The 14,136-nt window shown below is 36.5% G+C and overlaps 1 protein-coding gene and 2 long non-coding RNA genes across 4 annotated transcripts; all 3 read left to right on the forward strand.

Moving 5' to 3' along the window:
• The first annotated feature begins 467 nt into the window (after window positions 1-467).
• LOC113315552 lies at window positions 468-3,393 on the forward strand. 2 transcript variants are annotated; one of them, XR_003342944.1, is made up of 7 exons: window positions 468-597; window positions 791-817; window positions 929-983; window positions 1,538-1,647; window positions 1,763-1,849; window positions 2,082-2,166; window positions 2,608-3,393. It is a non-coding gene; the product is annotated as an uncharacterized LOC113315552 (long non-coding RNA). The 2 variants fall into 2 exon arrangements; XR_003342945.1 differs by having other exon boundaries at window positions 2,941-3,393.
• A 4,574-nt stretch (window positions 3,394-7,967) lies between these two features.
• On the forward strand, window positions 7,968-12,176 carry LOC113336606. Its single transcript, XR_003353968.1, has 3 exons — window positions 7,968-9,815; window positions 9,918-10,117; window positions 11,845-12,176. It is a non-coding gene; the product is annotated as an uncharacterized LOC113336606 (long non-coding RNA).
• Window positions 12,177-12,697: 521 nt separating this feature from the next.
• On the forward strand, window positions 12,698-13,841 carry LOC113359899 (F-box protein CPR1-like). Its single transcript, XM_026603466.1, has 2 exons — window positions 12,698-13,038; window positions 13,190-13,841. Exons 1-2 carry the CDS (start codon window positions 12,698-12,700, stop codon window positions 13,839-13,841), a joined length of 993 nt encoding a protein of 330 aa, XP_026459251.1.
• The last annotated feature ends 295 nt before the right edge of the window (window positions 13,842-14,136 follow it).

Here is a 14,136-nt window from a genome sequence, read left to right on the forward strand (position 1 = left end):
TACTAAAGCACTTAATCCACTGATCTGTTCGTAATAATTGGTTCATTTCAGATATTATCAAAATTAATGGATCCCTGTTTTCTACGACGATTTACAACCCATACTTTAAAATGAAAATTAATATAGTCCATCACTATATTTTTTAAATTTTCCTCATTTTAGTTCTTGTTGGTTGACAACCATTTTATATTCTTTTAATGTACCACGGATTCTAACTTTACAAATAAGTATTAAGGAATAATATTTAATAATAAATACTGATAATGTAACCCTTTAAACCTCTAAGTCATATAAGTCTCTACGTCGTCCGGCGAGAATACCCATTTTCGGGTGAGCATCCTCGCTTCTTGAAAATTCTTCATTTCACTTTTCCTCAAATTATATGAATGTAACACTAAATAACAGTTTCGGTTAAAAGAACGTAATAACACACCGGAAGTAAAAAAAACATAAGATAAAATTCCATTATCACGCCGAAAAGAGAAAACTGAAGCAAACTAAAACCCTAATAAAACTCGCCTCCGCCTCTCTTCGTTCTTTTCTTCCAGAGCAAACTCTGCCTCTCCACCTCTTACACATCTCGGTTCAAGTTTTACGGTAATCTCTTCATTGATTTACCCTTTTGATGTTACTAATCTCTTCTCGGATTTAATTTGTGAAACAAATGGTAGTACGAATAGTAATCCCTAACCCCTATTCTCTTCCGCATGAAACAAAAATTGGGTTTGCATTTCTTCTTTTTCTCGATTTTGATTTTGTCTGTGTTTGGTTTTTTGTGTTTTATATGCAGGTGCCATTTTATTCAAGAGATCAACCTGTAAGTTTTTTTTTTCCTTCAATCCTAACCCTTTTGTATATCCTGTAAGTTCTTGAAACCCTAATTATTTTAGTTCTTTGATCTAATTAACTAAGTCTATGTTTGTTGCAGAGATAAATGATGGTCGTTATAACCATTGTTTTGTGCATCGAAACAATTTCACGAGGTATTTATTTTAAGTGTCAGATCGAGTTTAGAACAAGATCAATTGACTATAGGTAGTGGGATTTTTAATGTGTTTGGAGTTCTACCTTGACAAATCAAATCTTTTGACAGAAATAGGTAGATGATGATAACATCTTCTGAACCTTGACAAATCAAACATGTATATCAAGGGAAGGCAAGTACAAGAAGAGTAAGAAGGAACAGAGATGTTAGGGATTATTCACAAAATGTGGCTTTTAATTTTAGTCGGATTCTTTGTATATATTTATTTGAAAATTGTTTTTTTGTAAATGGATTTTAAATTGCTATCTACAGTTTTTTCCGTCTCCATTGAATAGAAGATTGCATTCTGATCTTTCGTTATACCGTTGTATGCATATGATATCCTGTAAATATATATTTTGACAACACCTTGGGATCATGTTGAGGTAATGTGTAGGTGTGAGATGGGAATTGGAACAAGAGCACTATTACAATGCTTTAGCCTGTTGATTTCTTTTTGTTTTTTTTGTTTACCTAAACAAGCTAACCTTAATTCTCTGGGGAATTCCATAGAACCCGAAGCTATGGTGATTTTAAAGAGAGTATCGAGAAGAGGTTATAGATCAAGCTCTCCATTATCTTTGTCTAAATTTCTTGCAGATGAAAACATTTCGTGTACATTGGTAAGCTATTCCGTCAACATTTTTTGCTGTTTTTTTTCTTCTTACTTTTTATTTATTGGTTTCAGGTGATGGTGCTGTTATTATGTTGATTGTGGTTTTGGTGTTGTTGTTGTAGATGTTTTCTTGCTTTTGGTTGAAGCTAGAGGTTCTGTTGTATACATTAGTGTTAGATGATGGTGGTGGATACAGTTTTGGTTTTAAGGTAATGTTATATATGTTTGGGTTGATAGTGCTTGCTGGAGCTTTTTTGGGTTTTATACAGTTGTTGACTGGGAATAATTAGGGTTTACAACCTTCATGCTCTCAGAAAACTTTTTATCGCAACATTTGCCACATTAATCTTTTCTTTGCTGTTTGATCTCTTATACATAGTTGATTGCTTTGAGGTTGAATTTCAACTTAGCGACTCTATCTAAATATAAATGCCATCGTAGGGTCTGCTTTTCAATGGGAAAAGGGATGTACTGAGCAGTTTATATACCTGATGATAAAGCTGTTCTTTTAGATCCAATGAAAAAGGTATTTTAATTGACATGTCTTGAATTATAGTACTTTGATTATTTCTGCATGTAATTTTGGTTTTGCTAATTTGTATTGTCACGGAATAAATTACATAAATTGCTTAGATTCGATGGTTTGTAACATTTAGGTCATTATCTAAGAGTTAGGTTGCAATAGAACCTGACTGTAAACTGTTTATAAGTAATCTAGTTGATATTATGCATTGAATTGACAGTGATGATGACTGTGTACATATTGTCTATATGCAATAAAACAAATGTTAATTATCAAGATCTCAGTTATATGAGAGAGAGTACTTTACTGACTAGAAAATCCAGAGAGATCCGATTGATAAGTGACATAATCATCTAGGTCAGTGGTTTAAAGAGAGAAATGGCATTAAAAGTGGTATGCCTTTGATGCCATTGATTGAGCTGAATTAAGTTTGTCTATATGCAGGTTTACCCTGACGATATGGTTCTGATCGTGTCATGGTTCCCATGGATGATAAAGACCTGGACATCATACCAATTACAGTTCTGACATGAAACCTGACATGAACTATATGAATAACATTTACGTGCAATCTCTCTGTTGCACGCAAATGTTTAGTTAAATTCCTGAATGATAAGTTACTTTTTTTGGGCTAATCATTAAACCTTTTATTTCATCGCACGATGGAATAATTGAGTTTAATGAGTTCTTTCATTTGGTTGTTATACAATAATTCATAATATTAATCTTTCTTTTTGTTGGGTTGGTGGAAATTGTTGCATATCATTTAAAACTCAGGTTCCTACCACTTTTCTGAAGAGAATGCAGCATAATATGTATTCCTAAAAGAGGCAAACATGCTAAAGAGAAGGTTGTTGATCAGGAAGTTGAACTGTAGCAACAGAAGGTTCTTGGGCAGGAAATTGGAGCATCAACATTATGAACATCTTGAACTTAACAATAACTATCCAACATTTACTAATTTGATGGCCATGAGTGTAAGTACAAATATTTTCACATGTAGATTTTTCTGTTTTTTTGCACTGTTTTGGTGGTGTTTTTGGATAAACATAGATCTCCTAAGTGTATATGAACTAACGTTTTTCAAGCATAAGAACTGTTTGTTTGATCAGGTTGATTTTTCTCGGCAGTTTGTTGCAACTTTGTAATTAAGTTCTAAGAACAAGGGGATTTCTAGAATCCTCTTAACTCTAAGAGTTTAAATTTTAGTCAGTGCATGTGCCTATTATATAAGTAAGAATCGTATTCCCAATTATCTTCTTCTTTTTCCCACCTAGGATTTAACTAGGTGGAGTGCCAAACGATTACTCACTTCTAGAAACGTATGCTTCGTGTGGTAGCATATATACGACTGTTCTTATTAACGAAGGTTTTGATATGAAGGGAAAGTCATAATGCATAGTTTTGGAAAATCATTTGGTTGCTTTATCTTCAACACCAATAAATCTGGACGGGGTGAGGCGAAGCCAAGCCACACCACCAAAAAATTCTGAGCGACGGGGCGAGGCGAAACCGAGCCACACCACATCAAAAATCATGAATGTCAGGGCGAGGCGAAGCCGAGCCACACAATCAAAAATGTACTGTGGCGGCGCGAAGCCCCGCGATACCAAATCAAAAGTGGACGATGTGTCGAGGTGAAGCCACATCACACCAAATCAAAAATATGGTTAAAAGAAAAAGATGCCTGATGTGCAGCACGGGCATAATCAAAAATCATATGCGACAGGGTGAGGATGAGCCGAAGTCGAACTACACCAAATCAAAAATCCTAAAACACGCATCGGGATGAGACGAGGCAAAACGGTTTTCGGATCCGCCGGTGCATAGCACGGGCACAAAATCTAGTTGACATTATTATTATCGTTACAAAATTATTCGTAAACAAAACAGGACCTTATAAAAGGCCCCAATTCTTAGAGTGAAAACTACTACCACATCCATTTTCTAGATTGTGGCCACTATGAAACCCACGGGCGTGAAATTTCACGCGCGCACCCATTATCATCAACTAAATTCTTCACAAACCCATGTTTTCTAATATTCTATTTTTTTGTTCTTTCTCTCATTTTCTACTGTTCTTCTTCTTGTCTCTCTGTGGACCTTAATTCAAGGGAATTGAGTTTGATTTTTTGTGAATAATCTCTAGGAAGTTTAGTAGCTTGATGAATCGAGGGTGAAGGTGATGGTGCTGAACTTGATTGAGATCTTGAAGAAGAAGAAAAAGGTAAGCTAATTTAGGGTTTCGTAAATGATTGATATTTTATGTAGAATCAATTCTAATCGATCAATTGTCGATGTGTTTGTTGTTTATTGAAGTAAAAATGGGTGTGAGAGGTTTAATTTTGTGGTGTGAATTTGAAATGGATTTGAGTCTGTTATGAAGTTCGATGTGATGAATTGAAGACTTTTAGAAGCTCAGATTATAGTGGAAGAACAAGGAATAATAGGTTGATGTTGCGGTGATTGATTGGTTTCGAGATATCAAAACAGGGATTTCTGAGCTCGAGTTCTGGTGGATATGAAGTTGAGTTTGAAGAACTAGATGCTAAGAAGGATGGGTTTGCTGATTCCGAGAAGAACAAGAATTTGCTGATACTAGTTGTTGTGATTGCAGAGAAGATGCAAGTTACAGGAAATGAGCTTTGGTGGTGAATGAATGGCATGTGGTGTTGATGCTATTCAATGATGGAGACTCAGGTGATGTGTGTTGTGTGGGTATCAATTGAACTCAGTTGCAGGGAAGTGACTGGTGGAGCAAATGGAGACAAGTCTAGAGTTCTGGTGGCGCTTTTGTTGCAGTGGTGCTCCTACTGGTGATGTTGGTGGTTCAAAACAAGGGCCACAGTTGTTGTTGGAGTCAGAAAATCTCCGTCAAGCTCAGCTGCAGGATCTTCTTCAGTTCCGCGAAGTCCTGGAAGGGAAGAGACTCTGGTACTCCCTGGATCGCGCGGGAAGAAGGTAAAGCTACTAGGCAGAGGCACATTTGGACATGTTTATGTTGGATTCAATAGGTACACCCAGTTTCTTGTTAGTTTTCCCTTAATTTTCTTATTACAATGTTCTGTTGTTATTAGTACTGATATTTATGTGTGATTATGCCTGAATTTAGCCTTGAAAGCTAGTCTAGTACAAAAATTTATATTAACATGCATCATTTTAGCATGCCCCATGTACTATATTGTTATTCTCAGTCAATGTATAGGGTTCCCTGTGCAAGCAATTTGTAATTTTGTTCTCTTTTTAAATAGTCAGCCTCAAGTGATCACGTGTTGTTGCTGGAACTTATGGAAACTCCCCTCTTATTTTATGTTGTTTCTATTACAGAGAAAGTGGCGAAATGTGTGCAATGAAGGAGGTTACACTTTTTGCTGATGATGCGAAGTCAAGAGAAAGTGCGAAGCAGCTGGAGCAAGTAAGACTTCCAATAGATTGTAGGAGCTTGGTTGTCTTCGTTGTGTTCTAAAAAAAAAATGCAAAAGAAAAAATTGGAGAAAGAAGAGTGGGTGACTCTTTATGGGTATTCCCTAACTTTTAACCTAACTAATTTTCTCTGTTATATTCCATGTTTTGTCAATCTGTTGTGATCTTTGATTTTAGATGCCAATAATTTGGGGATAAACACATATGTAAGTTACTCATAGGTTCTTTTCTTTATTCCCTGGTGATTCGTTGATTCAGTTTGCAATATGATACTTGCTGAACCTGTGTCATAGTATTTCAGTTTTCACTAATGCACTACATCCACTAAGTATTTGTTTATTACCATACGTATATGGCTATTCCTAGTCATCCAAAATCCACTAAGGATCTATACATGTTTGTCTACTTTTTTCAGGCTTGCAATTTATCGCAATTCTTATCTGGTGTACTGGGTGTTATGGGTGCAAGGCTGGTGATAAGATACTGTGTGATACATGAAAGGCTATGTTGTAATAGGTATTTTAGTTGCAAGGCTGGTGTTAAGATACTGTGTGATACAGGAAAGGCTATGGTGGTGTTGGAATTGGTCAAGAAGATACAGAAGAATGTTATGCATCTACAAAGTTTGTTGCATAACTTGTTATGCAATTCAGAAAACGATTGCATAACACGTTATACAACAACTTTTTTGTTACTATTGAAACCAATAAAAACAAAGATTGTATAACTTGTCATGCACCTAAAATAATATCTGCATAACATGTTATGCATCGTGAAAATGGATGCATAACCTGTTATGCATCTACTAAATTTGTTGCATAACTTGTTATGCAGTCCAGAAAACCTGCATAACCTGTTATGCGTCCGAAAATATGGCTACATAATGCATTATGCATCGAGAAAATAGATGCATAACCTGATATGCATCCGTAAATATGGATGCATACTGCATTATGCATCAATTTTTTATATGTACGGCTAAAATCAACCAAAACAATGGTTACATAACTTGTTATAGTTGCATAACTTTGTTATGCAGATACATAACTTGTTATGCAGTCGAAAAAATGGTTGCATAATTCGTTATGCGTCTGCAGAATGTGTTATGCATCGTTTTTGGTGACTGCATAATGGTTAAGTATCAAGTTTTCAAAAAATTTCCCTAAAATGAGGATCACCTCCGATTTTTTCGTTAAAAACAAAAATTTGATATTCTTGTTTGTACTCGTTGCGTAGCTCTTTTAAAAACATTTCCAACGATATAAATTTTTTAAAATTCTAAGGCGCGTATTTTTAGATATGTTATGTCCAAGTTGCGCTGCCAATTATACCCCTGAAAAAGATAGTATGCATAACGAGTTATGCCTGAAAAGATAGTATGCATAACCAGTTATGTATTGATTCATATAATAATTTCATATAATTATGGGTGTCACGGTATACAAAATTAATTGTGGGCCTGAGAACGAGAATATTATTTTTTTTGGGTCTCCCCCTAATTTCCCCATTCTTAGACTCATGATCGGTCCACGACTATTCGTAGTGCTTGCTCCAAGGCAAGCACTAGGGGTGAGCATAAAAACCGGAACTGCGGATTTAACCCGTACCAGTCCGCAAAATTACGGATTTCGTCCAAACAGCAAGACGTATGGGCCAGACACAGATGTGATTCTCAAATCCGCACGTTTTAGCGGTTTGGGTGCGGTTGAACACTGAAAACCGCGGATTCACCCGCACCGCATTTGAGTAACATAAGCCCGAGATGATTACTAAACCCAGCTAAGTTATATCTTCATGCTCGGATATAAAGATCAAGTACAACGAAAAGCCCATGTGTCAGTAAGCTTCATATGGTGAATTTTGAGATGGACTCTTCTCCCTGGTAAGCTTCGTTGACAAATCGGCAGTCGAACCATGCTGTTGGACAAGCTTCATCGACATATTGGCATTGGCAGTTGAAGCATGCTACCTGGACACACCAATGGGCTTTTCTACAAACTGCAATGTAGCGTCGAACACACTACACAGCACATTGATCATCCGCTGCAACGTCCCTAGAATGTGTACTTTGGCCAGCACATTGATCATCCGCTGCACTAACTTAGTTTATAAACTTGGTATTTTTGCTTCTTTTATTTTTTTTTACCTCTAATCCGCGGTTAATCCGCAACCGACACGTAGAATCCGCTGATCCGCAAAGGTCAAATCCGCGGGTGATTGGGCCGGTCACGGTTTAATTTTCCAAATCCGCAACTTTGACGGTTTGGTTGCGGGTGACCCCTAATCCGCAACCGTGCGTCCGTTGCACACCCCTACCAAGCACTAAAGTGTGCTATCTCTTGGCTATTCATTTCATTTGCTCTTCAAAAGCCTCACTTAACTCTGTCTTTCTCTTTCCTTCGGCTTCGGGGGATAAGTGTAAAATTTTGAAAACCTAAACTCCGAAAATCAGAAATGAAAGATTAATTTGATTAGGGTATTTGCAACAACGACTCATCACCTCCACTATACTTTCCATTTCTCCATAAAATCATTTCTTGGTTTATTTTATAACAAAACGAACATAAACCCTAACTTTGAATTTGTGAAGAAATTAGTAGCTGAAAATGTCAAGCATTCCGGAAGAGATGTACCATGATATTCTTTTGAGGTTACCAGTTAAATTATTGCTGAAATGTAAGTCTGTTTGCAAGAATTGGTATGCCCTAATATCTACCTCCGATTTTGTTAAATTGCACCTTCATTTTACTACCCAGAGAAACAACCCTATTCTCATGCTTGAAGGTTCTTCTAATGGGAGTCTTTGCCACGAGTTACTTTACTCCGTTGATTATGATTCATTAACATCGTCAGTTTGTGAAATTAAAGATGTGGGGTTGAAATGGATTACCCATTCAAATCTTCATGTTGTTTTGTTCGATTGATGGGATCTTGTAATGGTTTGGTTTGCATGCGGTTGGTTGATGATAATGGTGATGGTGATCAGAACTTTTTTTATCTTTGGAACCCAGCTACGAGAGAATATAAAGAAATACCCAAATCACCAATTAAAATTAATAGGGTTAGAATGAGTGCATTGGGTTATGATCACAATACTGATGACTACAAGTTGGTAATAGGTAACATAGAACCTTCTCAAAAAAAGGGTACTCTGGTGCAAGTTTATTCGTTAGCATCAAATTCATGGAAACCTGAGCAAATTGTACCTTATAAGTTTCCTTATATGCCAAAACATGGAGTGCTTGTTAATGGGCACTTCCATTGGTCAGTGGAAGCTGAAGGGAAGTGTTCCTTACTCTCGTTGAGTATCAGTGACGAGTGTTTTAAAGAAATGCAACTGCCGAAAGAACTTTTGGAGAAGAGTAAGAAATGATGTATGATTCTGGGAGTGCTGGAAGGGTTACTTTGCGTACTGGTCACCTCATATATTGATGATGCTACACAGTTTGAAGTTTGGGAGATGCTGGATTATGGAGTTAAAGAATCTTGGGCTAGACGCCATATCATTACTCACGAGAGCATTATTGTGGACAATATTATGTTTTTAAGTCTTTTGTGGTCTTTTGAGAATGGTAAAATTTTATTCATGAGCTCTGGTAACCTAATTTTGTATGACCCAGAACATGGAAGTGCTAGAAAACTAAGTAAGCCTAGTACTTTGACCTGCCTTACCGTAAATTATATTGAAAGCTTAGTTTCTCTCAAGTCTGGTACATATGGTGGGGGAGAAAGGAGAATAGAAGAATTAAGAGAAACCTGAAGAAGAATAAGCTTTAGAAGGAAGAAAAACCGGGGGAATTGAAGGTTCTTATTGTTGCTGTATTCCTGAAGTTTTTAGTAAGTTTTTATTTATAAAACTAGTAATATGTTTTTCTTCTAATTTTCAGACCATTAATGTATATCATGGATTCCTTAAAATCAGTAATATGTTGTTGTCTCCAATCTAGAGCAAGATCAATTTCAGATTGTTCTTTTGCAATTCATATCCAAAGATTATTTATTTATGCTTTCATGATTTTGTCCTTCTGCTGTATTGTTATGATTCATCTGCTTTTGTTATGCGATGGTGACATTGTTTGTGTCTACAGCCAAGATGGAACTTTAATGGCAGATCATAAAGAGGTTCAAAAGATTTTATTTCTAGTAAGTGGATGGCACGAACTTGCCTAGACATTACCTTGAAATCAGAGCTAGGTGACATGGAACCTGATGAAATTGCCTGCACAAAAGTGAATAAAGTTTTCTTCTGATTTCCTTCGATTTTGATGTGAATCTAGTCGGTTATAGACCAGTAATTTATTCTTTGTTCCATTTTTATTTCTTTTTTGCAGGCTGCTGAATTAGCTTTGTTGGCTATACCTTTTGCTTGAAACGAGGGAGATCACTTTTGTCCGCTCTCATACAAAAGACATGGTTGTGTACAAGTGTGGTCTCTCTTGGTGTCATTCAATCTCAATACCAGTGAAGCATGGAATGCTGAATGCGTATCTTCTCTCATTAATCATGAAATGCTGGCAAGAAGACGATTTAGGTTGGTTCTCAATTCTAATGTTGAATTACTCTTAAGTATATAAACTTGAGATTCATTTTGATACTTTGCTTATAACTCATATATGATCCTAAGGAGTTGCTTACCTCCGATGCTTTAATACTCTCATATACTTTTAGCTTGTTCTTCATTTAGGGATTTTTATTTCTGTTATTCATATCCTATTCATAAATTCGAAGGATGAAGAGCTCCACCATGAGCAAAATGTCAAATGATAATTTCTTTTATGGTTTTATTCATTAGTGCTGGTGTCAGTTATCATTTTTACTCACTCCTATTCAGGATAGTCATTAGGAACATTAGTCCACCTTCTTAGTCATGGACAAAAGGGTGAAGTCGATCATGGTAAGCTGGCACTTGTGTGATAGCTCCACTTCCTGGTCTTGCTTTTGGAAAAATTTCTACTTGGCTTGTTTTTCTTGTGCTTGCTTGCATGGAGGGTGTACCTTTTTCTTAATCCAAAAGCTTTAGTCAATCTGAAAGATCTGGTGATTCTGATCCAACAGATTTTCTGTATCCTCAGCTGCCACAGCGAGAGTTATTATCATGGTTTTTATCAAGTCCTATCCTAATTTTCATTTTTTTTTCTCTAATTCGTAGTTGGCGTTATATAGTTGGTGACAACGTGGTAATCACTTGTTAGATATACTTAGTAACAATGGATTGATAAAGGATGCGTAGGTCAGGGAAGCTGCCTCCTTTATGATATCTATATTTGTAACATGGAATCACCTGTTTACAAACTTTAATTGTTTGGAACACAGAACTACATCAGAAAACTATCAGCTGATGCAGAAAAAACAAGAGTAGGGTTACTTGTCCTAATTCACTAGGTTTCAGCAACTCCCGAAGCGATAGGGAATGTTCAATAAAGATACTACTTTCACCAGGGTCTACCATTTGTATTAGACAGTGGTGTTAGTTAGATTCTATGACATCAGACTAGTATAATAAAATATCTCAGGATCTCTATGTATGAGCTTTTTTTTTTCCAGTTTGGTCGAATAGTTGTATGCTTATGTGTATGTGTTTTGCCTGCTTTTGTGTTGTCTATTAGTACATTTTCTAGCCTTGTGTATTGACATGAGACTTGTCAGTCGTGAGCTGTTGACGAGAACAGGTAATTCTCAATAGTCATAAAACTGTTACCTTATATATGTGGGAGCTTGGTGCATCGGCCTTCGATTGGTATGTTTACAACTTCAATGAAGAATCTTCGAGCAAAATGAGCATTATGAGAAGAAGTTCTTTTATTTGTCTTCTGACTGTAATTCAATATTACGTCTAATGAACCTCTTGTCACCAGTATCTTGGAACGTAATCAAAATAGGATGCGGTTCTTGATATTATCAGAACTTTGTCTGTGCTGTTATCCATGCGTTGGTCAGGGTAGCTAGCGACTTTATGGTATCTGAATTTGTAGCATGGGATCAGATGATTCCATGCTTTAATTGGTTTGTAACATAGACCTACATCAGAATACTATCAAAGAAGATTGCATCTTTTATGCTACTATTAGGACATTGTTGTGCTGTTATTCATCATTAAAATTGAATGAAAAATGAACACCCCAACGGTTAGTCCATGCTGTCATTTACTGATCTGGGGAACACATTTGTGTGAAAATGAGCACCCAAACGGTTTATATGATAGTTTAGGAAGCAGGCTGTTTGTATTTTTGGGGTTTAACAAGTAAACATGTGCTGCAGGTTTATATATTGCATAGAGGCACAGTTGGGCGCACAAATTATTACTTTGGTACTCTGGAGCTGTGAACTGTGAGCTGGAATCGTCGGAACTTTCACATGTTGGCATCCGCGAGTACTGATCATACTATTTTAGTATGATTGAAAATGTGTTCAATTGATGCGTAAAGACAAATATGAAAAAGGGGGTCGTCCGCAGGTGAACTTTATAAATATCAATAGGAAAAAAAGAAAGAAAAAGGGAAAAAGAGACGTTAATTTTCTTGTGTCAGGTAGTTGAATATTTCTGCTCGACTCTGTTGGAACTTTGTAAATGACTATGGGGTAATGCCTGCTGATAAACTTGTCTGATATACCATTTCTTCAGAAAAAGAAATATTTCATTTTCTTAGTTGATTCTTTCAGCTTTCCGTTGTTTGCACGACCAGCATGTCCCTCTTAGCCTAATTCCAACTGGCCTTGGGTCTGCAAGCCCTATGGGGGCTGATTTTTGGCTGTCTCTAGAATGTAGAGAAAAGCAACCACTATGGTGGCCAATTTCTCTGCATTCAAGTACATAGATAAGCTTTGGGTGTGGAAGTAGGTATACTGAGCTAAAATATAGCAAAAGCCAATAATGACTCATAGCGGTTGGCTTTTGTCTACATTCTAGTAGATAGACAAGCCTTGGGGGTCTAGGTATACTGAGCCAAAATATACCCAAAACCAATAATGCCGCATAGCGGTTGGCTTTTTCCGTAGCCAAGGCTTGGCCACGGCTATTCGTTATATATTCTCCGTTCTCCGTAAAATCATTTTCTTGGTTTCTTTTATCACAAAACAAACATAAACCCTAACTTTCAATTAGCAGGTGAAAATGTCGAGCCTTCCGGAAGAGATGTACCATGAAATTCTGTTGAGGTTACCAGCTAAATCATTACTTATATGCAAGTCTGTTTGCAAGAATTGGTATGCGCTAATCTCTAACTCCGGTTTTGTTAAATTGCACCTTTATTTTACAACCCAGAAAGACAGCCCTATTCTCATGATTGAAGGTCCTTCTTCTAGCAAGGTACTTTACTCCATTGGTTATGATTCATCAACATCATCAGTGAGTGAATCTGGAGATGCTGCTGCTATTGAAATGGATTACCCATTCAAATCTTTGTGTTGTCTTGTTCGATTGATGGGATCTTGTAATGGTTTCGTTTGCATAAGGTTGGTTGTTGATAACGATGATGATGATGATGATGATGATAACAATTCTTTTTATCTTTGGAACCCAGCTACAAGAGAATATAAAAAAAAAACCCAAATCACCGATTAAAATTAACGGGGTTAGAATGAGTGCGCTCGGTTATGATCACAGTACTGATGACTACAAGTTGGTAATAGGCACTGTAGAACCTCCTGAAAGCAAGGATACTCTGGTGCAAGTCTATTCATTAGCATCAAATTCATGGAAACCTGGGAAAACTGTACCTCTTAAGTTTCATATGCAGAAACATGGAGTGTTTGTTGATGGGCACTTTCATTGTTTAGTGACACCTCAAGTTAAGTATTTCTTACTCTCTTTGGATATCAGTGACGAGAGTTTCAAAGAAATGCAACTATCAGAAGAGCTTTTGGAGAAGAGTAAGGATTTTTATATGATTCTTGGAGTGCTGGAAGGGTTTCTTTGCGTATTGTTCACCTCATATGTTAATGGTGTTAGGACTCATTGTGAAGTATGGGAGATGCTGGATTATGGAGTTGAAGAATCTTGGACTAGACGCTATATCATTACTCACGAGCACATTACCAATAGCTTTATTGCATTTGTAAGTCTTTTGTGGTCTTTTAGGGATGGTAAAATTCTATTCAAGAGTTTTGGTTACCTGGTTTTGTATGACCCAGAACATGGAAGTGCTAGAATGCTAACTAAGCTTAGCAGTATCACCTGCCTAACCGTAAATTATATTGAAAGCTTTCTCGAATCTGGTACATATGTTGGGGGAGAAGCGCGGATGGAGGAATTATGAGAAACCTAAAGAAGAATAAGCTTTAGAAGGAAGAAAAACTGGTGATTCCTAATGTTTCTTTAAAAGAATAAGCTTAGGTTTTTCTTGTTGCTATATTCCTGCAGTTTTTAGTACTATGAGTTCTAAAATTAGTTTTATGTTTCTCTTTTATATTTTTCTTCTAGTTTTCAGACCCGTAATGGATGTCTTGGATTCCTTATACCTAGTAATATGTTGTTGCCTCAGATATAGAGCAAGATCATTCTTTATGGTTATTCTTTTGCAGTTCATATCGGATGATTTTTTATTTTTAATG

The sequence above is a fragment of the Papaver somniferum genome, chromosome 1, assembly GCF_003573695.1.
Source record: "Papaver somniferum cultivar HN1 chromosome 1, ASM357369v1, whole genome shotgun sequence".
Taxonomy (NCBI): domain Eukaryota; kingdom Viridiplantae; phylum Streptophyta; class Magnoliopsida; order Ranunculales; family Papaveraceae; genus Papaver; species Papaver somniferum.